The 24,556-nt window shown below is 39.9% G+C and overlaps 1 protein-coding gene across 1 annotated transcript; it reads right to left on the bottom strand.

The window, feature by feature from the left end:
• Window positions 1–406: 406 nt before the first annotated feature.
• Window positions 407–22,117, bottom strand: col1a1a (collagen, type I, alpha 1a). The gene is made up of 50 exons (XM_051715305.1): window positions 21,901–22,117; window positions 20,137–20,328; window positions 19,704–19,726; window positions 19,374–19,409; window positions 18,464–18,556; window positions 17,619–17,690; window positions 17,179–17,223; window positions 16,272–16,325; window positions 15,778–15,831; window positions 15,286–15,339; window positions 15,013–15,066; window positions 14,867–14,920; window positions 14,674–14,772; window positions 14,190–14,234; window positions 13,946–13,999; window positions 11,828–11,926; window positions 11,664–11,708; window positions 11,396–11,494; window positions 11,028–11,081; window positions 10,717–10,824; window positions 10,479–10,532; window positions 10,185–10,283; window positions 10,026–10,079; window positions 9,438–9,536; window positions 9,102–9,155; window positions 8,927–8,980; window positions 8,563–8,616; window positions 8,401–8,454; window positions 8,063–8,107; window positions 7,843–7,941; window positions 7,594–7,701; window positions 7,058–7,165; window positions 6,893–6,946; window positions 6,712–6,765; window positions 6,515–6,622; window positions 6,224–6,277; window positions 6,020–6,073; window positions 5,743–5,904; window positions 4,521–4,628; window positions 4,214–4,321; window positions 4,050–4,103; window positions 3,788–3,895; window positions 3,639–3,692; window positions 3,426–3,533; window positions 3,261–3,314; window positions 2,484–2,591; window positions 2,113–2,392; window positions 1,802–1,992; window positions 1,463–1,705; window positions 407–991 (listed from the first exon to the last, which is right to left on the bottom strand). Exons 1-50 carry the CDS (start codon window positions 21,980–21,982, stop codon window positions 845–847), a joined length of 4,347 nt encoding a protein of 1,448 aa, XP_051571265.1. The 5' UTR covers window positions 21,983–22,117; the 3' UTR covers window positions 407–844.
• Between the last annotated feature and the right edge of the window lie 2,439 nt (window positions 22,118–24,556).

Raw genomic sequence — 24,556 nt, 5'->3', positions numbered from 1 at the left:
ACTTCAGAGAAAGAGGCATCTGTTACAACTGGGCAGCAAGATACTAGGGTTTCTTTAGCACCAAAGGCCCTGCGAGCAAAAGTGATGAACATTATTATAAAAAAAAAAATAAAAAAAGGAAAAAAAAAGCAAAACTCCTAATATACCTTGCTAACAGGACCTCAAGAGGAAATAGCACCTTTACAGCTGTCACTTGCTCTTTTAACCATACTTCTGCCACTTAAAATCCTGACCTGGTGTAGGTCAACACTGGGAATCATAGTTGTTTCTTTTTTGAGGTAGCCATAAGACATCAAAACAAAGTTGAACCCCTGTCTTTACGTTCATTTTTTCTGTGACTCTTTGAAAGGAGCATTGCCATTCGGAACCCGGTGGTCCTAATGGGTATAACACAAAGACGCTTAAATGTCATTTTACAGATTTATTTAACACCTGAACATGGTACAAAGCATTTGGTTTTGCTCTTTCATTGTCCTTCTGCAGTGGTTGGAGAAATGTCACTTGTATCAGTTTCTTTTAAACTCCTGGGGGATTTTACACTTTATAGGTATATATTATTTTCTTGTTGCCAGTGAAACAAATGAGTCTTCTAAAGTGTCCTCAGTGTGGATGGTGACAGAATAGTGGTCCAAGAACAAAGCCTGATAGCACACAACCACTTTCTTCTGAACCGCAGGTCTAAGCAAGTGGACCGTTTGGACAGCCAAATTGAATTCTAGGGTTTGATTTTAATGCATAGAAAAGGTTTTAGAGAGATGATTGCTAGAAAATAAAAAACAAAAACAAAACAAAAAAAAAAAAAACACACACGCACACAAACAATCTCAAGTCCAGATTTCTTTTTTTATAAGAAGCAGACTGGGCCAACTTCAATGCCAAATTCCTGATTAGGTGCACCAACGTCCATAGGGGCGATGTCAATAATAGGCAGACGGGATGTTTTTGTTGTTTTGTAGTCGATGACTGTCTTGCCCCATGCACCAGTGTGTGACTGGAGAGATGGAAAAAGGAAAAGAGGGATACAATTAGCATAAAATTAGCATATTGTTTCTGTTATTAATTATTCTTTTTTGTTGTTTTCTATGATATTTTTCTCTAAACTAACAGCAAGCACTTGGTAGCACGTCCTTTTTGTTCATTAAATGCTTCTGTCTCTATTATTCTCATTTGTAAGACACTTTGGATAAGAGTGTTTGCTAAATTAACAAATGTAAATGTAAACATGATATAATGAATAAAGTGGTAAAGACTTGATATTAGCTATTATTTCATTTTCATAATAGATTTGGTATTAGCTCTCATATTCAAGTAAACTTTGTCGCTTTGCAGTTTGATAAAGTGCCATTAATGGAGTGTCAGATTATTTTTAGGTGTTTTTCTCTGCTCTATTGCTGAGATATTGGGATTTTGAGTGACTGTGATGCTCTCATTTAGAAAAGTAAGAGATTAAGAAGTTCCATACCGTGCAACCATCCTCAGTGACGCTGTATGTGAAGCGGCTATTGCCCTCTGCTCTGATCTCAATCTCGTTGGAGCCCTGCAGCAGAAGAGCCTTCTTTAGGTTGCCAGAAGCCTGGTCCATGTATGCAATGCTGTTCTTGCAGTGGTATGTGATGTTCTGGGAGGCCTCAGTGGACATGAGGCGCAGGAAGGTGAGTTGAATGTTCACATCCTCAGGCTTGGAGTTCTCGCTGCCATACTCGAACTGTAAGAGTTTAGAGGACGACACAGATAATGAGCAAATATGGATACATGAAGGGAAATTCTGTTATGGTCTTTCGCATTGTCAACTCAAACTCACCTGGAAGCCATCGGTCATGGCCTCTCCGAACCAGACGTGCTTCTTCTCCTTGATGTTCTTGCTTGTGTACCAGTTCTTCTTGGAAATGGTGGACAGTGCTGGGTAGACGCAGGTCTCGCCAGTTTCCATGTTGCAGTAGACCTTGATGGCATCCTGGTTGCAGCCCTGGTCAGGGTCAATCCAGTACTCGCCTGTTTTTTTGAGAGAGGAATGGGATTAAACTTGGTATGGTAATGTAGTACAGTCATGATGCAGGGCAAAAGGCATTTGTGCAGTTGTTTTGTGCATTGTAGAGACTGGCCATTACATACCGCTCTTCCAGTCTGGGTGGCACATCTTCAGGTCACGGCAAGTGCGTGCAGGGTTCTTCTTGGTGCCATCTGGGCTGATGATGCTCTCAATCTGCTGGCTCAGGGACTTGAGGGTGGTGTCAACCTCAAGGTCACGGTCGCGCATCACGTTGGCATCGTCGGCACGGAAGCTGCGGAAGGGATCAGGGGCCTTCTCCTGTGGCTGGGCAATGAAGCCAATGTCAAATCCACCACCAGAGGGTCCAGGAGGTCCAGGGGGTCCAGGAGGTCCAGGTGGGCCCTACACAAGAGAGTAAATCAAATATGGAGACGGTTAAAGTGTTTATTTGATTTAGTGAGCGCATACTCATGTAGTAGAAAGAGTCACGCACAGCTGGTCCAAGTTCACCAGTGCGACCACGGGGTCCAGGAGGTCCAATGGGTCCAGGAAGTCCGCTCATGCCATCTTTACCAGCGGGGCCACTAGATCCAGCAGGGCCCTATTAATACAAAGTGAAAAATATCCAAATCAAAATTAATGTCAAGTACTTGTGTCAAAACACCAACTCCAAAACACATTCATACAGAAATCTGATGTGAAAATATAAAATTATAGTTCTTAAATATATGTGCCATATACATGTGTGTATATTCTGTTTATAAAATAAAATAAAAATATGTTACACGATATGAAAACTAGCGGTTGACTGATAAGGGTTGTTCTATGGCCAATACAGTGAGGTGGCCAATAATATAATGCAGACATACAGTATGTGTTACTATAGGCTAGTACTTATAATTATACCAATCAAGATCACCATTCACCAAATATGTGCTAAAATAAAAAATAAAAAAATTACACAACATTTACTAAATTCATGAGTCATGGACATATATCTGCCAATTTATCTTTCTATCACTAATAAAAAAAAATTTTTTTTTGTATTTTGAAATATATGGAATGTTGCGTACATGTATAAGTATGCAACATTTTTGTTTATATCAGTGAAAACTATACATGAGCATAGATATTATTTATGTGGTTTACAAGTATTCCCATAAGGAAGATTTCTGTTTGACAGGCCATCATGCATATGCTTCATCTAGCAGAGAAACAACACCAGGGCAAATACTATGGCACAGATTTCGTATTCTGTGAGAATGCTTACTCTAGGTCCAGCGGGTCCAGAAGATCCAGCAGGTCCAGGCTCTCCAGAAGGTCCCTATAGGAAACCATAAAAGAAATTAACTTCAAGTTGAGAAATTACGAACATGTTAACCAGCCTATGGATATTATATGACAATTAAGGTGCAGCCTATATGGAGTCACTTACAGGAGGTCCTGGGGGACCCTGCATTCCGGTAAATCCTCGGTGTCCCTTCATGCCTCTCTCTCCAGCCTCGCCAGTCTCACCCTTGTCTCCACGAGCTCCAGCGGGTCCCTGCACAAAGAGATGACACCTCAGTTTACAATATAGTATGCACCACAGATGGTGTTACACATAGATCAGCTTTGCAAACCTTATGTGATTTGATTGAGGACTTACAGCAGGTCCACGGGGACCAGCAGGGCCAGCAGCACCAGCAGGACCAGAAGGCCCCTAAGGAGGAAAAATTGGATGAGTTTAATATACTCCCAAGCTTTGTTAAACCACTTAATATTCATAGTGTAGTTTACTGGAGATGGGACACTAACGTTCTCTCCACGGTCACCAGTCTTTCCAGCAGGGCCAATGGGTCCGGGAGCACCAGGGGGTCCAGGGGCACCGGGAGCACCAGCTGAGCCAGTCTCACCACGGTCACCCTATTTTGGGAACAGAATGCTCTGAGAGACATGGTGCCAGTGACACTGCAGAAGTTATATTTATGGAAGTTTAACTAGTAAGTTAAATTGCCTAATGTGTGTAGCATGGGTTTGGATGTATATATTATGAGAAAACATAAAGAGTACAGCTGACCTTGGGGCCAGGAGCACCATCTCGTCCAGCAGAGCCCTCGTTACCTGGGGTACCCTAATGAAAGGTAAATTATTGTTTGTTTAGAGTCAACAAGGCAAGAGAACCTACAAACTATCAACTAAGTGAAGTGCAACAGGCGATGGTGTGAAGGTATGTATCCTCACCTCACGACCAGGCTCGCCAGAAGGTCCAGCCAATCCAGGGGGTCCCATAGGTCCAGGAGGACCACGTTCGCCAGAGGGGCCACCAGGTCCCTGCTTGCCAGGCTCTCCCTAAATCACACCATTATGAAGAAGAGCATAGTTTGTGGCTATGAAAATGCTTCAACTATCCTTCATCTATATTAAAGACAACAAAAATGAATAACCCATGAATAATACTACCACAATTACAAACTGGCTGAAGAAATTATCCAGTGCCACCCATTCAATACAGACTTAAAAGTGATAATAAAGGATTCAGAACACTCACAGATGGGCCAGGGAGACCAGGGAAACCACGCTCGCCTCTCTGTCCGGGGAGACCGACAATACCACGCTGTCCAGCAATACCTTGAGGTCCAGGGATACCAGCAGAGCCCTGTGAGAAAAATTAGAATATTAGTGAGATAATCTAGAAAATACATCACAGAGGAAACGTCTTCTATTTGACACTGATCTGTATTTTTGTAGCTAGAATAAAAGTAAATCTACCAATCTGCTAATAGTAACATGTTTTGTCTGAATCCTTTATCGAATGTACTGTATAACTTAACTACACTGCTGTGATTTACCAATTCTCACAGTTTACTGAACAAATGTTACAATAGATTTCTGTGTGTAATGTTTTTAGGACTGAAATCAATAACTGCAATATGACATTTTTGTATGTTAGAATATATTGAAAGTGAAATATGCTGCTGAGAAAATTTTGTACAACTAATGTACAGAGAAGCAACAGAGAGGGCAACAATCACTGAAAGGAGATACAGTTTAGTATCTGAAAATGGAGTAAAGGTGAATCTTCAACCACACCATGAGCTCTGCATATCACTGGTCTTATGCAGGGGTGACTCAAAGGAAACAATTGCTCAAAAATAATTATTTGAAATCAAGTCTAGTGCTTGCCAAAAAATGCTTACTATTGGGCCAGTTGTGATATTGGGAAAATATATTGTTGTAAGACTCATTGGACACCAGGATGGAGCTTTTAAACCCAGTTTTAAGAAATATGTATTGTGCACATGTAACACTACACACAGCTCAAAAATTACCACACCAATTTGAAGGTAAGTATAGTAGTTATAGCATCATAATGTGGATCTGTTTTTTAGCCTACTACAATACCAAACTTGGGAGAATATTTTTCTTTCAATCAGCAAGATGTCTGCAATGGTCCAGATCTGATCTAAGTCCTGTCAAGTGTTTGTGGCACAATTTAAAAATTGTGGTGCGTAAACATCATCTACTGTAACAAACCTGAACAACAGGAACATATCTGCATGGAAGAATGCACCAAAATAAGAATAGTTCACTTGAATAGTGTGTGAAGCTGGTACTTGTAGGGATACTTAAATACAATATAAAGAGATAATTGGTTAAGGCACCTAAATAATTTTGCAAGGCACTGTCATTTTCTCTCTAATGTTTTGGTTTGGTTGGTCATGTATCAGACTTTAAGAACGTTCGGTTATTGATCGGCATGAGGAACTTACAGGAGGACCCTCAGCTCCGGGAGCTCCTTTCTCACCAGGGGCACCAGGTGGTCCAGCAGCACCGACCTCACCAGGGCGACCAGCAGGTCCAGTCTCACCACGGTTACCTTTCTGGCCCTCCTTACCAGAGGGTCCAGGAGGTCCTGGGGGTCCAGAGTTACCCTAAAAAAGACAAAGATCAGACAATAGTTATTAATTATGGAAGAAGATCCAAATTTTGATCCCAAGTCTTAATGTAATGTTTGATGATCTATATCAGTATTGAAGGTGTTCTTACAGCGGGGCCGGGAGGCCCAACTCTGCCAGCAGCACCAGGGAAGCCAGTAGCACCCTTAACAGAAAATGTCAAAATGGATTAGTTCCATTGTGATATGTAAGTTTCAAGTGCCTTTGGTAGCAGAATGTATTATAATTTTAATTGTGGTAAATATGAACATCTAGCAACAATGAAGAAATATGAAATTATGGTAGTCATACTCACAGGGGGGCCAGCTGCACCACGGGCACCCTTGGGTCCAGTAGAACCAACAGGACCCTGTATGACACAAATCAATTAATTTCATAAATAATGCTCAAAACTGTCAACATTAGTTTAGAAAACTTTATTATGTGAGCTCATCAAACGTAGATACAAATTATTATATATTTGGAAGAATAATAGACAGTCCTCACTTGAGCAAAGAACATGATCCACATCTGTTTTGGACTAGCAGTTGACAAAAATCTGAGACAATTGTCCTTGATTTGAGAAGGTTATAGTGGATTATCACACCTGAGGTCCGGGGGCACCAGTTGCTCCTGCAGGTCCTGGAGGACCAGCATCACCCTTAGCACCATTGTCTCCAGGCTCTCCCTTAGCACCAGGCAGACCATCGGCACCCTATTAGAAAGAAATTACATGTTTTAACTATAAACTGGTCAATAATGTTTAAAACATGTTGTAAGGTTATACTGGTGGTTTTTACTCACAGGAGGTCCAGCAAATCCAGCAGGTCCAGGAGAACCAGCCTCACCACGCTCACCCTAGTGGTAATTGTAGAAAAGATGAGGTGTCAGGACATTTCAGTAAAACTTGCCTGAGATCAGTGTTTCTTCAAATTGTCCTTATTTTGTTCATCCTAAACTGTTTAAAGGCAAGGATTGTACTTACAGGTGGTCCACGGGCACCAGTAGGTCCAACAGGTCCAGCAGCACCAGACTCTCCCTAGGTTAAGATACAAATAATAGAAAACATGGTGGAATGGTCTCTTCAACTTTGTAAGAATTTATCATCAGTGACAATTGGTCGATGGAATCCAGCTCAAAAGAAACTCACCTTGTCACCAGGAGCTCCGGCAGGTCCAGGAGGTCCAATTGGTCCAGTCATACCACGGATGCCATCCTTACCAGGGACACCATCAGCACCCTTGGCGCCTTGGTCACCCTAGGATAAGAGTTTGCCGTCAGTGTTGGGATCTGGACCATTAGGTTTACACCATTAGCCATTGCATTATCTGACTGCGTAATGTAAATTGAAGATCTTGTCTGTCAAGTTAAACACCTAACGGGCTGTTAATGCCTAACACGTTTTTGTGTCTATCTGCACTGAGTTGTCTGAGTGTCTTTCTATACATGTTCTTGTCAGGCTATAATCTCAATGTTTACTGCATTTTGGGGAGGTGCACTTTTACCTGATTTTGCCAATAGATTAGATCAAGTAATGATCAACACAAGTTCTTCGAGTAATCACCAATGGTGGTGTGATGTAGTTTAGGGCTCTACATAATTTGTGTTCAGGGAAACTTAATGCGAGTATGTGCTGTCAAAATGCAGTATGCTAAGTGTGGTAGGACAATCGTCATTGACACTCACTCTGTCACCCTTGAGACCTGGCAGACCAGCAGCGCCACGTTCACCAGGCATGCCTTGAAGTCCAGGAGGACCCTGAGCACCTGAAGCACCTGGGGCACCAGCATCACCCTAGGAAAGCAAGAAAATATTTATATTTAGAGGCTTCCTTTGGATTCTGCCCAGCTGTTTGTAGTTGTGAAAGAGTGGTAGCTGTTCAGCTTGACCAACACTAGTGTTTAAGAATGCTGTGTCAGGACAGGTAAGACTCACCTTGGCACCATCATTACCAGCTGAACCAGGAGAACCACGGGCACCAGCAGGCCCAGCGGGGCCAGGGGCACCACGCTCACCAGAGAATCCTCTGTCACCCTGAGAACAAAGTAGAGAGAGATTCCATCAGTTTGTAACCATCATAATAATCTAGCACTTAGAAGGTTTGGCATTATGGACTATGTGGTATTTTTGTGATCTTGATTTTTTAGATACTCACTCTGGATCCAGCAGGTCCAGGAGCTCCAGCCTCTCCAGGGAGACCCTGTAATAAGGCAAAATATAATTGTGTCACATCTGGTCATCTCTAGAGGGTGCAGTGCAACTTGCCCTTAATTTCTGATGATAAGGGAATTCACTGCTTTCACTCATAACTAGGCAATTGCTTACAGAATTGTTAGAATAAGTCGATATAATGTCAAAGGACAGGAGTAGCTACTATTTCTGTCTTATATAAATTTACTATTGATTAAGCAAGCTCTTTACTGTAAAATGAATCTGCAATTTTATACATTTCATACATCTGTATCAACACTAGTAAAATAGCAAGTATCTTACCTGCTCACCAGGCTTGCCAGGCTCACCAGTGGCACCCTGAGGTCCTGGAAGACCCTGCAATGCAGATGCATAACAAAGAGATGAGGATACTGACTTCGTACAGCAAAAACTTCATGTTTTTGTGGATTGGATAGGTAGGATATTGTAAGTGAGCACACTTACCTGGAATCCAGGAGGACCAGCAGGTCCCTGCTCACCTCTCTCACCAGCAGGCCCCTATTCAGTAGAGAAAAATGCCATGAGACACAATAGCCAAAGTGTTTTATTAGAGAAATTATACATGGATGCTACATAGATTGTAAGTATTATTATAACTGAGCAGATTAAAATGGTTTAAGTTGTAGCTGTGCTATATTTATTCTCATCTATCATTTAAGGCTGTTAGATGAACACTTAGCCATTATTTGAGATGAGACACTTTATATGATGAATTAACCGGGCTGTTGTTTATGATGAAGTTTTAATAAGGCTAAAATGACATGAAGATCTGGAAGATGCATTGTGGGATATTGAAAGTGTTACTTACAGCAGGTCCAGGAGCACCAGGGGCACCAACATCACCATCTTTACCAGGAGCGCCCTATTGTCAAGCACAAATCAATACAATAAGGCCCAGACGAAGATTCACTTTTTTTTTTTTTTGTTGCCAAAAATGGTAGAAGTATACTGTGGTATGCAAAATGAAAGCTACGTATACTTACAGTGGCACCAACAGCACCCATCACACCTCTCTCGCCAGGTTTGCCAGCCTCACCCTGTTGGGGGCAAAAATAAATAACATCTAATTAGAAAGCCTTGTGTAAGTAAATACACATAATAAATACACATTGAGCCTGTGCTCAAAAGGTTCTGAGACTAAGCAAATGAGCAACATATAAAGGATACAGTCAAGTTTTGCCTGGCTATTGTTTCAGAGTTTAAATTTTTCAAGTGGATTCTGCTGAAATATCCAGCTTTATCACCGACTGTTGAGGAGCTAAAAAAACCAGCCCTCACAAGTCAAAGTGACAATAGTAAAGAGAGTCTAAAGCACTCACAGCAGCACCCTTAGGTCCAGGGAATCCCATTACACCAGGCTGTCCTCTGGCACCAACAGGGCCGGGAGGTCCAGGGCGGCCATCTTGTCCAGGAGTACCCTGTCAGATAAAAATAAAAGGCTTTGTGAGCTTTGTGATCCTCATCAAACTTGTATGAATTTTGGGTATGCAGTGTGTATTTGAGTATATGGGACTGAAATATATTATGAGGTAAATATGTTGGTGAAAATTTAGTTTTCATGGATATTATAATCCATAGTGTGGGAAAATTATCAATGTGAAGCTGATTATGACTCAAACTGACTTAGGCTTCTGGATATTTATTGTAATATGGCAGTCGTCTTCTTTTTTAACCCCTTTTGCTCTCAATTTATAGTTACCCTTACTTTTGTTGGTTCTCACAACAGAAAATTACCACAAACAATCCAGGAGTTCAAAAGAGCAGTTTCAGGCCTGGTTTTACTGGAATTCAAACCCCGGATCCCAGCAATAATATGAATGATGTTAGACTACTGCAGCACTCAGTAATAACACAATGTGGAGAGTAGTGGATTTGGTGTGACAGAATGTAGAGAGGGGGGCACTCACAGCGGGGCCAGTCTTGCCATCAGGTCCAGGGCTGCCAGGGCTACCAGTCATACCCTGTAATGGACAAGAAAAAAGAAGGGGTCAAACTATGGGATTGGCATACCAACACACAACCGATGCACAATGATATAGAATTCCTATTGATGTCAACATTCTCACCTTGGATCCTGGCATGCCAGGTTCACCATTGCGGCCAGGCTCACCAGTGGCACCCTTAGGTCCAACAACTCCAGGGCCTCCACGCTCACCAGGGGCACCCTGTTAGAGAGATAAAAAGAGTGGCACAGTTTACTACTGATGAAATATGATAAATGAAATATGCTAAATTGATTTTCTGTCAACTGAATTTAATGTGAAAGTATTGTAGTCAGTTTAGTTAATAAGTCCTATAAGTTACTAACAAAAAAGGGATAGTCATTAGTATGAGAAATGTTATATCTTTTTAAGACTTGCCTTAGGACCTGCAGATCCATCAGCACCAGGGAAACCACGAGCACCGGGAGCACCCTGCACAAAGAGTTGTGTTGTTGTGGTCAGTGCCACTCAGTTTAGAACTTGCTTGAGTAGTATGTCTCAACAGGCCATCGATTATAAGGGAAAACCTCTGAAGAGAGCAGTTTAGGTCTCCATACATAATCTTATCTGAAACACTGTCTAAGATTATCTGGATAGGCTTGATGTGGGTACATACACGTTCTCCAGGTGGTCCACGGGTACCAGCAGCACCGGGCTCACCACGGGGCCCTCTCTTGCCTTCTTCACCAGGGGGGCCAGGGGGACCCTGAACTCCTTGGGCACCCTGGGTAAGCACACCAGGAAAGAAGATTTGTTTAGAAATAAGACAGAAATTAAGATAAATAATCAATTATTATACAAGTCACAGGAAATATGATTCGCTTTGTGAGAGGGCATTGCTAAACTAGACACAATCCTAGGCCAAAGTTGAGAAATGGTTCACCTAAATGTGCATGATAAGAGTCCTGACAAAAGCTAAATACTTACAGCCTCTCCCTTAGCACCAGCCTCTCCTTTGGCACCAGGGGCACCAACCTCACCCTACAAAACAAAAAGGGTGAACAAAGTAAGCAGGTAAAACAACCATAAAATACAATTCAATACATGTTATTTCTATAGCATGTTTAAAAACAACAGCAGTTGACCAAAGTGCTTTCCAATTAATTAAGAAACAAATTAAGACTTTTAAGAAACATAAAATTGATATACATCATACTTTAAAAAGTCTCATCAACACCATTATCATCAACAGCAAATAAATCTTTATCTCTTAATTTGTCTAAGGAACAAAAGCTAATTGTGAAATTAGTTAAAAAGAAATTGAGCTGATAATTTGTGAAGAATTTGACACTTACAGTGTTACCCTTGGGGCCAGGGGCACCAGCAGTCCCAGCAGGTCCAGAAGGACCACGAGGTCCAGGGAAACCAGGAGCACCAGCAATACCAGGAGCTCCCTGCAGGTGGCAGCAGAGAGAGAAACATAAGCTGGGTTTAATTTACTAACACCAAAGTTCTCATCCAGGAGGAGACCATATGGGGGCCTAAAGTTAACTAATAAAGTAACTTATTAAAAATAATAAGAATTGTTGATACACATTTTATAAAGAAAAAAATGATACTTACAGGAGCACCCTTAGGACCAGCGGCACCATCAGCTCCGTTGTTACCCTACAGTAGAAAGAAAGCAAAATAGACAAGGTGTTTCAGGATAGCACCTCACAAGTGTTTTAAATTTAAGGAAAATATATTTCTGGGTGAAAATTATAAAACTCAAAAAATTCACTTACAGCGGGTCCAGCGGGACCAGCAGGTCCAGGGTTGCCTGCCTCACCACGGGCACCCTGGGGTCCCTCTGCACCACGAGTTCCCTGAGGACCAACCTCTCCCTAGAGAAAGCAGATAGAATGAGTGAGGTAATAGGTCAAGATTGCACCTGTTTGTCTTTGACTGAAGCTGTAGGTGGCATCTCAATCCTTAAATGTAAACTAGACTGCTATAGGGGGCTTCTCAACCCTGGAGTGTAAATTAGAGTGCTATAGGGGGCATCTCAACCCTTGAGTGTATACTAAACCACTACAGGGAGCCTCTCAACCCTTGAGTGTAAACTAGAGTGCTACAGGGGGCATCTCAACACTTACTACACTGTTGTAAATTAGATTGCTATAGGGGGGATTTCAGACCTCAAATGGAAATCTGAGTGCTATAGGGGATATCTCAAACCTTAAAATGCAAAATAGAGTGCAATAGGGGGCACCTCAACCCTAAAATGTAAATTGTAGTGTTATAGGGGTATCTCAACCTCAAATGTAAATCAGAGTGCTATGTTGGGCATGTCAATCCTCAAATGTAAATAAGAGTGCAACAGGGGACATCTCAACCCTGAAAAGTACATTAGAGTACTATAGGGGGCATCTCAACCCTGAAATTGAAATTAGAGTGCTATAGGGGACATCTCAACCCTTAGATGGAAATCTGAGTGCTAAAGGGGCATCTCAACCCTGAAAAGAAAATTACAGTGCTATAAGGGACATCTCAACCCTAAAATGGAAACAAGAGTACTACAGAAGGCATCTTAAAACTGAAATTGAAATTAGAGTGCTAGAGGGGGCATCTCAACCCTCAAATGGATATATGAGTACTATAGGGGGCATCTCAACCCACAAATGTAAATTAAAGTGTTAAAGGGGGAATTTCAACCCTTAATTGGAAATTTGAGTGCTATAGGGGGCATCTCCACCCTGAAATGTAAATTAGAGTGCTATAGGGGTCATCTCAACCCTGAAATGGAAATCCGAGTGTTAAAGGGGCAATCTAAACACTTAAATGGAAATCTGAGTGCTGCTGGGGGCATCTCAACCCTGAAATTTAAATCAGAGTGCTATAGGGGCATCTCGATCCTAAAAAAGTCTATTAGGGTGCTAGGGGGGCATCTCAACCCTGAAGTGTAAATTAGAGTGCTATGGGGGCATCTCAACCCTCAAATGTAAATTAGAGTGCTATATGGGGATCTCAATCCTAAAGAGTAAATTAGGGTGCCATGGGGGCATATCAACCCTGAAAAGTAAATTAGAGTGCTGTAGGGGGTATCTCAACCTTCAAATGTAAATTAGAGTGCTATTGGGAGAATCTCAACCCACAAATGTTTATTAGAGTGATAAAGGGGGAGTCTAAACCCTTAAATGGAAATCTGAGTGCTATAGGGGGCATTTCAACCCTGAAGTGTAAATTAGAGTGCTAGAGGGGGCATCTAAAACCTTAAATGGAAATCTGAGTTTTAAAGGGGCATCTCAACCCTCAAATGTAAATGAAAGTGTGAAAGGGGGAATCTCAACCTTAAATGGATATCTGAGTGCTATAGGAAGCATCTCAAACCTGAAATGAAAATTAGAGTGCTATAGGGGAGGATCTCAATCCTAAAGAGTAAATTAGGGTGCTATGGGGGCATCTCAACCCTGAAATGTAAATTAGAGTACTGTAGGGGGTATCTCATGCCTCAAATGTAAATTAGAGTGCTATTGTGGGAATCTCAACCCACAAATGTAAATCTGAGTGCTCTATGGGGGCATCTCAACCCTGAAATGTAAATTAGAGTGCTACAGGGGGCATCTCAATCCTAAAAAAAGTAAATTAGGGTGCTATGGGGGCATCCCAACCCTGAAGTGTAAATTAGAGTGCAATAAGGGGCATCTTAGCCCTCAAATGGAAATTAGAGTGTTATAGGGACATCTCATCCCTGAAATTCTATAGGGGGCATCTCAACCATCAAATGGAAATCTGAGTGCTATAGGGGGCATCTATGTGCCATGAGTTGACATAAACATCAACTCCTTAACTGGCCCAATCACAGTGCCACCTCCTGGCACCTTCACTGTTTGTTTGGAAGTCAAATCTTTGATTTTATTTACCTTAGCTCCAGGGCCACCAGGGAATCCCGGGGGACCAGCAGGTCCAGTTGGTCCCTAGAAAATAGACAAAGAAAAATAATTTGCAGTGAGACAATTTTTAAGCATCTTTTTAAATTTCTTAATCATATTGATCATAGATCTGGTGAGCGATATAGATCTGGTGATTTTACAGAAATAATCTGGTGTCTATTTGTGGAAGTTTTCAATAATAATTTATTGGTTAAAAAAAAAAAAGGTTACTTACAGGAGGACCAGCAGCTCCAGCGGCACCATCATTACCACGAGCACCCTGAAAAAAATGGAGTAACAGTCATTATATGGAGCCAAGATGGAGACCATCATTATAGAAACTATAACAGCAACTCATTCATTATTACTATATTACAAGGTGCAATCTGTGCACTACAGAGCAGAGGATTTACTTAAAGGATTATAAATACTGTGCTTTAATATTATGTTGGAGAGATGATATCAACTCATTTGAAAACATTTAGCATAATGTGTCGACTAAAATGTCATTAAGCTACCCTAGAAGACTGAAATAATTTCTGTGGCCATACTTTTAATATGCATGTGACTGTCCTTTGCTGGCAAGATATATTATGGCACAAAGCTCCTCTACATATTCATATCATCTTTACATACAATACTGGCTCTCAATAGAACTTGTATATTAGGACAGTTATGAGATGGACAGACCACTTTATCAAGGTCATATGGTCACTTACAGCAGCACCAGGAGGACCAGGACGGCCTCTCTCGCCAGGCAGACCGCGAGGACCCATTGCGCCGGGAGTTCCGTTCTCACCAGGGGCACCAGCCTCACCCTAATGGATAAACCAGAATGTTAAGTGATCTGCTTACTGTGGAAATGTAGTGGTTTCATCCAAGTGTGATTTTGATTCAGAATGTGGATTTCACCTTTGGACCAGCAGGGCCAGTGTCTCCCTTAGAACCATCTAGACCGCTGAATCCCTGATATTGAGATGAAGGATGTAAAGATTTTAGATATGTGGATATATTTTGACAGTCATTAAACTAAAGGAAACACTTCCTGGAGCACTCACTCTGTGTCCCTTGATGCCTGGGAGGCCAGGAGTTCCGGGGAATCCGCGAGCGCCCTAGGCAGAGAAAGAAAGGGACAGGGGAAGGTGGATACTTCAGTTTCCACAACCATTCAAAAGTTGTTTGCAGCATCTCTTTCTGAGTCATGCACCATATTGGACTTAAAATTTTAGTCCATAAATTATTCAATCGTCAATCTGTTAAACATCAGCAGAACTTAAAAGTTACTTTACTGCGTAATGGAAAAAGTTCTTTGGGAACACTAGTACACTCACCTGTGGGCCTGTGGGTCCACGCTCACCTGGGCGACCTGGTTTGCCAGACTCACCCTACCAAAAAAGCAGAGAATGAAATCAGAGAAATACAAAAGAAATAGTGAGACAGTATGTAAACCATAGGCCTCTGTCAGACAGAATAATCTTTGCTATTTCGATTACTGTCTCAGGAACCATGTCACGTTTTACTGTATGTGAACTATTAAAATGCTGGATGTCTTGAATGTTGTTGGACAAAGAAAGAACCAAAGCAAGAGAGCGCATTCCCTGACCCATTTCATATGTTTATAAATATTATGTTTAGCACTAACATTGCATTAATCATAGCAGAAGTAGTATGCCATTCTGTAATAGTATTACAGTGCACTAATGAAGTCAAAGTTGATGGCAACAATGAGGTTCCCCTAATTTTCTAGAAATAAACAAAGGTTTTTAACTTTTTGTTTACTGTAATTTTATGAATTGTGGAGATTACATGTGTATGATACTTACATCCTCTCCATTCTTTCCAGGGGGACCAGCAGGACCACGGGGACCCATTGGACCCTAAAGGACGGAAAACAGCTAAATAATCTAGGTTAAAAACTAGTTTTCTATGTGAGTGTCTGCATGTGTCTCACATTGTGGCAGCATAAAAGTGAAGAATTGACTAAAATTACTTTAAACTGGCTTAGTAAGAGACTTTTGTTTTGATATTACACAAGCTGGATGTCATGTTACTGAATGGAAAAACAATTAGCAGGCATGAGGTCAAGTTTAATGAAGCTTGTGCTCTTTTGCCCTCATTTGACCCACATGAGTCAAATTGCAGACATGTCAAAACATTTCAGTGGGGTAAGAGTAATATTATTTTTAAGTGAAATACACTCATAATTTTTGGTTTCAACTGCTATCTATTATTAACTGATCACTAAAACATTTTTTCAATCCTGATTCAAAGGTGTGCATTTAATTTCAGTGTACAAATGATTGGTTTAGATACTCACAGGGGCACCAGCCTCACCAGACTCACCAGGGGGGCCAGTGAAACCTTGTGGTCCCTGTTAAGGAGGACAGAGAATCACAATGTTACTATAACAATAGATTCATGGGGAAGAAATGGCAGAAAATGCAGTGGGCAAAAATAGTTCATTTAAGCTTCTGGGTGGATGTAATTATAAAGTTTAAAGTTAGTTAAAATACTAAAGCTAATGTTTACCAATTTGTAAATTTAATATTTCTTTTTGGAATTAGGTTTGATTGTTTGTGATTTAGCGCCATGCCAGTAAAATCCAATAAAAGGTATAGTGATCAAAAATCTATATAAGGTTTTAAAAATCTATTGGAATTAGGTTTAATGATTTTAAAACAGCACCAATTCTCCTACTTACACCTGGACACAGTTTTTCTTGGTTGTTGGCAGATAGGATGTTCCAAGCTTCTTGGAGAATTCGGCACAGTTCTTCTATCTATTTAGGCAGTCTCAATTGCTTCTGTCTCTTTATGTAATCTCAGACTGACTCGATGTTCAGTGGGGGGCTCTGTGGGGGCCATGACATCTGTTGCAGGGCTCCCTGTTCTTCTATTCTAATCTTTTCTATTTGCAAAAGTAATGTTTGGAAGTCTAAGATTTATATTTCCTATTGACACACTAAAGCTGAAGATATAAATAACCATCTTAAGACTAATGCTTTTGTGAAACATCTTAAGTGCCTAAGACTTTTGCATATATACACTTTATTTGTGTGCTACAGTCCTATGCTGCACACTTTAGCTTCCAAATCTTTTTCTATGCTTCAGTTTGACTAAAATATGAACTTCCAAAGTGTAACTGGTCCAAAGGTATATTTTATGTGGAGATAGCATGTTTCTTTTTTTTTTTTTTGTGCTTTTTTTTTTTTAGGGAGTACTCACAGCAGCTCCGGGAGGTCCAGGGGGTCCACGGGGGCCCATAGGTCCCTTTAAAAAGTTAACAGACACAGTCAGTACACTTGCAAACTGAAAAAGTCACATTGTTTACATGATAATTTGTTAAGAGTTACATGCTTTTACATACAGGCTTTTAGATGTCTTGGTGTGGCCTGTAATGAGGCTGTTTAAGATCTAAGTCTAATTTAATGTTTAGATGAAGAGACAAGAACATAATAAGCAGGTGTTTGAAATGTTCATGCCACTGTTTGGGATGTTGTTTGCTCATCAGGATCTAAGCAGACATTTTTTTTTAGAGGAATAAAAAAGGACATAAGGTACATCAAGCGTATCTGCATATCTAAATGCAAGCCAGGGCATTGTAGAACGGTGTGTGTGTACATGCATGTATGAATGTTTGTATGTTAGCATGTGTGCATTTTTACCATGGGGCCTGGGACGGCCATTGCTCCTCCGGATTTCTCATCAAAACCACCAGACATCTGAGGAGAAAAGTTCTGAAGAGACAAGAAGGAAAAAAGGCAGAGATCTTGTTAGTAATTTGAACAGGAACCATGAATTTTCTTCTCAAAAAGCATGAGATGAGAGGCCCTCTGTACTTTAACAACTTAAAAAGGATTTTTCTTCATCTCAGCACAGGATGGGATCAAAGCAAAATAATGTTCATGTGCTTTGATGAATCTTACTTAAAATTAATTAGCTAGTTTATATTTGGGGGATTATCTTAAAGTGATAGTTCACTCAAAAATGAAAATTCTGTCATAATTTACTCACCCTCATGTTGTTCCAAACCCATATGACTTTTTTTTTAATGTAACAGAATGTTAGGGACTGACAGCCTCAGTCACCATTCACTTTCACTGCATCTTTTTTTTTTTCATACAATGAAAATGAATGGTGACTGAGGCTGCCATTCCTATCTTATATTTCCTTTTGTGTTCCACAGAACACAGAAAGTCATAGGGGATTAGAAACAACATGAGGGTGAATAAATTATGACAGCATTTTCCTTTTCGGGCATCTTTACATGCTACTGCCCTCTGGGCGCTGTCCACTATAATGGTGCTGAAATGTGTCAGCTCTGTGACCTAAAGGTTCTTTAAATGTGATCTGATTTCAGATTCTGGCTTACAGATTTACTTAGACGACTAAATGGGAGAGTAAAACTTCCGGAAGATTTGCACAAGGCCTGAAGGCACTTATAAGTCACCTCTTTAACCTGTCTGTTGGAAAGGTGTTGTATTTTCCCTCTTTAGGGTGAGATACTTACTCCACCAAGGCCAGGTGGTCCAGGGGGGCCTGGAGGGCCAGGAAGTCCAGGCTGTCCAGGGATTCCATCGTTGCCAGGAGGGCCGGGAGGTCCCTGTTTGAGAGAAGGTGAAAGAAAAAATAGGATTTGAGGGAATGAGACTGATGCTACACTAGTTAACAGATATATTCGTACACCCAGTGTAGTTCACATCAAAGCCCTTATAGTTCAAGATCATGCAACACATTTACAGATCAGTCATTCTTACTTTATAAAGGTAGAATTAGTGGAAAATGGTGGTCTGTTATATAATTTCATCTTTTCTTTACATTAAACATAGACCAGATCATCTCCCTGTGCCTCATCACAATTGTACCACAAATACCATTTACTAAGGCAAATAAAAACAGCTGCATATGCTTACAGTTAACATTATTTTGTTGCTATGAAGAAATGACAGGAGTAAAACATATGAATAAATAATTAGTCAGTACTGGCACTTTCTGTGCCTTCAGACACATGTCTCCTAATGAGTTTGTGTCTCATTATATCACAAAATTCTCACACCTTTATATTCTAATGAGTTTATATTATTATCAGTATATAATGTTTAATATCTTGTTTAAAATCTAATGAGTTTGTGTCTTATTATATCTAAAAAATGTCAGTAAAATCTGCATAACCTCACCAACAAAACTTAACTGCACTTTTTCGACCTCAAATCTCAGCCAAGTTAGAAAATATCATTAACAACTATTCAACTGTGTGCAATTTAAGCTATAAGGTATAACTCACTGACAACAGACAACTTTTAAATGAAAAATGTAAAACATTTTGACTATAAAATAACATGAGGAGCTTCAGCCACTAAACAAAATCCTTGATGAAGCAATGAACAGACATCTAAATAAAAAGAGAAATATAAACCTACCCTCTCTCCCTTCTCACCAGGAGAACCTCTAGGTCCCTAAAAAAAGTGATAAAAAAAGGGAGTTATTAGGACTTCATCAGATAAATAAATATTGTAATTCACCAATGAATATAATAATAACAACTCTTAACTAGTCCCAAATGAGTTTCAACTAGGCCTTCTGTAAGGCCAACTTATTGTAGGATTCTTGCTGTTTGTTTTCATATTAACTTTTTATATTATTTATTATATAAGATCCCCTATGAAGCAAACAATGGCAAAATCATTTGAGGTAATACAAGCTTGTCTATTAGGGAGTCTTGAGTCTAATAAAATTAAATCAACATTTACCTCAACACTGGGCTCCTGGAAATCTATAAAATTGACAGATAAAATAAAACAGAAAAAGGACAAATTAAAATCATATTAAAATACAACTTAATTATCCTAATTTGTAAGATCTAATGTTTTTGTCTGAGATAAAATGACTTTTAAGAACTAATGCTACATATTAAAAGTAACAGTCAGCTTATATAGTGAAGGGCGAGTCTGTAGTTTTCCCCAATTAGTTTTGAGGCCTTGGCTAGGGCCTTGATTTAGGCCTACTGGACCAAGCACCAAGAGAGAAAATAATCCAGAGTGTGACAATAAGTCTGGAAGGTCGAAGATCACATGTAAAAATCCGTGGGGGGGTTGTAAATTCAGTGGATCCGTCTCGTTTCCCCAAGGTAACCATTTTCCTTGGTAAATAAAGAAACGGTGCGTGAGAATCAAGGCATCGTACCGTCGTCTGGGCAGACGGGGCAGCACTCGTCTTGGGGAATCACTGGGTTGGGGCAGTCGGTCGTATCCTCGCAGATCACCTCGTCGCACATAACGGTGCCGCTGTCGCACACGCAGATTTGGCATGGCTCTGGTTTCCAGACGTCCCTGTCATTGAAGATCTGGCCGTCCAACGTGCAGCTGCTGCCTGTGCCTGCGGAAAGAACGAGTAAGGTATAATTGAATTTGCATGGAAGTTGGAATTCAAATATTCGTTGCATATTTGAGTTTTGTCATCATATATGGTGCAAAAGTGCATTCACATTCCAGAATGCCTTATTCAAGACAACTGATTTCATTTAATCCTTATTGAGTAAAGTTTAGAGTTGTTTTCTCGGTGTAAGGTTGATCTTGCTCAGACAAGAAAAGTAGGAAACAATTAAGAGTGCACTTCTGTAAATCTTCTCTGGTGAATAATCTCATGTGCATTTGGATATGTGGATTTGGTATTGTATCTGCTGACATGAGAGTTGCAATATGGCCATTTCTTGGGCCTTGAAACTCTCCTCCCTCCACTAGAGACATTGGAGATGGCTGGTGAGAATTATGGGGTTTAAATGCAGGTAATGACATATTGCCTTTTACAGAAAATGTGTTGGTCTGGTAAATGACCCGTAGGTGGCGCAGCGCTGTTATGCCCAATTTCCATTATTCAGGGAGTAAAAAAGCTCAGGGAAAAAAGTTTCCACATCTGCTTTAAGCTGACCGTCCATCACAAAGTAATTTAAAACTGTCGGCTTGGCAGCGACACACGTTTTCCTTGAGTGGAAGGTCTGCAGGGTCCGCATGTGTTTTCAATCATCATATGAGGGGTTGAAAAAAACGAAGGGGGGGGGGGGGGGGCATTGTGGGACACTTGTCAAAATATGATGTCATTGTGTATTAAACCACTGGGGGCGCTGTGATACTGCCTGAAAAACTCAAGCCTGTTAAAATGATGGGTCTGGAAAATTATTTAGTCTGAATATAAAACTTAAAATGCATTTAGTTTGAACTCTTGAATTATTCCATATTGGGCATTCTTCTATATTAGATAGTAGTTGTTTTGTTTTAATGCAGTTAGCAGACCTCACTACCCAGGAAGATGTTCCAAATACCAGTCCTAGAATGAGATCATCTTTTTGTTGGGGGAAAAAGAACAAGAAGTAAGAATAAGAAAAAAAAAAGAAAAAAAAAAAAAAAGAAATGTTTTTTTCCTTCCCCCAACTGGTCAGTATTTGCAAAATGCAACTGCATCTTAACTTGTTCCATATATTTGTATATATAAATTCAGAGAGTCAGTGTTTCCAAGCAAAATAAGTATTATGCCTTAATATTGACTATTTTATTTATTAGTTTCCTATATGCTTTTTTCAGCAGCTGCTGAAACTTAGCTTGAGGACAACAAAGTGGAGGAGAGCCTCAAAACTTGTGCCAACTTGCCTCCAAAGGCTCGGAAAGGCCCAGTGTGTCTAATGCACGTCCAGACTGCCAATGTTCCTCTCACATTCCAGAATATATATATATATATATATATATATATATATATATATATATATATATATATATAATCTATTTTGTGCAGCATATGAAATTTCTAATATAAGACACAGCATGGCTTTTTAATCCTTAGGGAATCATTTCTACTGCTGCCTCTCTCCCTCTTCAGCATCACAAAATTGCCTCAGCCCTTTGCAACCAGCAACCTCCAGCAAAGCTTGAACAGTTTCAAAAAAGTTATACTTACGATCGTCCTCGCCTTGTCCTCTTGTCAAAAGCAGAGTTGCGCTGAGCAGCAGCGCCAACCGAATATCCACAAAGCTGAACATGTCTAAATATTAGACATGTAGACTCTTTGAGGCGAGGGAAGTTCTTTTTTTCCTTTAGACTCCAATCATACACGGTAGGGTCCGGTCTTCTGTGACTCCAATCCAGACCCCAACAGAAACTCCCTACTGCCTAAACGAACTCTATGTCTGGGCTTTTATACCTCAAACTTTCTGGGAGGCGCCGGGCGCAGCAGATAACTCAATAATGTCCACATTTAATAGAATAGCGTCCCTCCTTCACCGGGGACAGGAGGGGCTGTCTTCAAAACTTTTTCACCCCTACATCTAAAGAAACCTGATCTCTTAATAAAAAGGTGAGGGTTTGCTCTCCAAACTTCTTTTTGGTTAAGTTAGGTGCTGTGCCAAGGAAACCACCTGTATTGTGGACATATCTCCGGACTTTTTATTTCCATTCTGATTTAACAGACATGCTAGACTTCTCTACAAAAAATAATTTCCTCGGGATTATCTTGAAGATGAGAAGGACTCAATGGTGTTTTCAAATTAATGTATATACTACGTTTCAACTCAACTGCAAAAAGGTGCATTCAAGGATATTATTATTATTATAGGTTGGTAAAAAAAAAAAAAAAAAAAAAAAAAAAAAAGTATATCGGGAGATTTCGTAGTTATTGCAATGGAAAAAATTTCTGAAGTCACAAACTGAACACTTAATGATGAAACCGACTGTTGACTTGCATGAGATCGTTTTCAAAATATCATGTTAGATTTTTATTGATTAAAACTGAAATAAAATGTAAAAAGAATGGATGGCTGGTACCGTGTATTGTTTGGAGTAATTTAAGCTTTGTTTAGTCATTGTTTTAATGCATTTATATGCCAAATGTAATTTTATTTGCTCACTGAAAGTAACTATGTGCTTGGCATATGAAACGCAGGACTGTTATTGTGATGCTGATTCAGAGTAGAAACAATTTCTTTGTTAAAAAAAGATCAAACAACAACTATTATATATATATATATATATATATATATATATATATATATATATATATATATATATATATATATATATATATATAATCATCTCTCTCTTCCGCAGACACGTCGCACCTCTATAACTGTCCAATCAGAGCTTACGCTTTCCCTCTCTCTCTCTTCATCTTCATACAAGTTTCTCATCCAAGAGCTGGGTCTGCCTCCTTATTCCTCTCAGAATAATGGAGAGAGAGAGAGAGAGAGAGAGAGAACGCCACCTCATCGCTTTCAGGTGCATATAGGGTCAGTCGCGAGCAATGCATTCCAACACTATGTCCATGGCAGGTCATAGCTGCACATTACAAGCCGTTTGACCTAAAAGGAACTAATTCATACACTGTATATTTCAGAGTTTGGTTTTTGAAGATTTTGGGAAATACAGACAATGTCAAGTCACTTTTATTTGTATGCAGTACAGTGTTTAAATAAATGTAACTTTTATAGCCTACATTTACATTGCATTTCCACATACTGTACATGATCATTTATCCAGATGCTTCTATCCAAAGCAACTTACAAATGAGGAAAAGCACAAGCAATTTATAATACGAGGCAACTATATTAGCAGGACCACAATACAGACTGGCAAAAGTAAACCAGAGAAGTACAAACACAGCAGATGTTGTAACTGCAGAAAAGTAGATAATACAGAGAAATGTTATTTATATTTTAATTATTATACATTTTATTTAATTAAAAGGAATGCCTGCTGTGACCGCTACAAATCCACCAAATAACACATTTTTTGCTGCTTATTTGTTCCGCCTCTCTGACAATTCAAACAAAAATAGAAACCAAACCAACAGTATTTTAAATGAAAGGCATAGAAATGAAACAAGAATGTTGCCAGGTGCTTGCCAAGAGTTTTCTGCTTTACAAACGGCCAAATACACATTCAGCTACCTATAAATATCCAAAGTCATAGAAAGAGACTTATAATTTGTGGCCATATCCCTTAAGTTATAGACATTTTTATTTTTTTTTTTAAATGACGATAGTTGTAAATGTTCAGAATTCTTCATAGTTATGTCCAAGAAAATAAACTTCTGATTGTCAATTTGGAGGACAGTGCAGTAATCGTATCAGTCTGTTGCCATAGGGCTGAATACCACCACCACCTAACATTTACACTTGCAATCAGAATCATTGCATTTCACTTTCAGTTTTTCCATTAGTGGACTGTTTTCATTATTGTCTTTAAGCCTTAAATGCTACAGGTCAACAATTCTGTTAATAAAGCATATTTTGTCATTTGTTATCAAGAAATGTACAGAAAGAAATGTCTTCATACGGCCCTGTCATCTGTCTAAACACTATAAAAAAGACAAATGCAGCAGTGGCCAAAGCAGACTTGAAAATGTATGAAAACACAAAAAAGCCAAGCTTAAGTGTTTATCCTGGGAGAGCAAAGCCTTCTGGGAGCTCTCACATTGTCAAAAGCCAGCATGAGCTGCAGGCGACAGAGAGCCAAATACAACACAACACAGACAGCTTCTAAGGATGTGACCTGGAAAAGGCAGCAGTATAGAGGGAAGAAAAGGAACTCTTCAGCCAGCCGAAAATTTGATCTTAAAA

Source organism: Myxocyprinus asiaticus, chromosome 13 (genome assembly GCF_019703515.2).
Source record: "Myxocyprinus asiaticus isolate MX2 ecotype Aquarium Trade chromosome 13, UBuf_Myxa_2, whole genome shotgun sequence".
In the NCBI taxonomy this organism is placed as follows: domain Eukaryota; kingdom Metazoa; phylum Chordata; class Actinopteri; order Cypriniformes; family Catostomidae; genus Myxocyprinus; species Myxocyprinus asiaticus.
The sequence above is the reverse complement of the archived record's forward strand: the minus strand, read 5'-3'. Positions and strand labels throughout refer to the sequence as shown.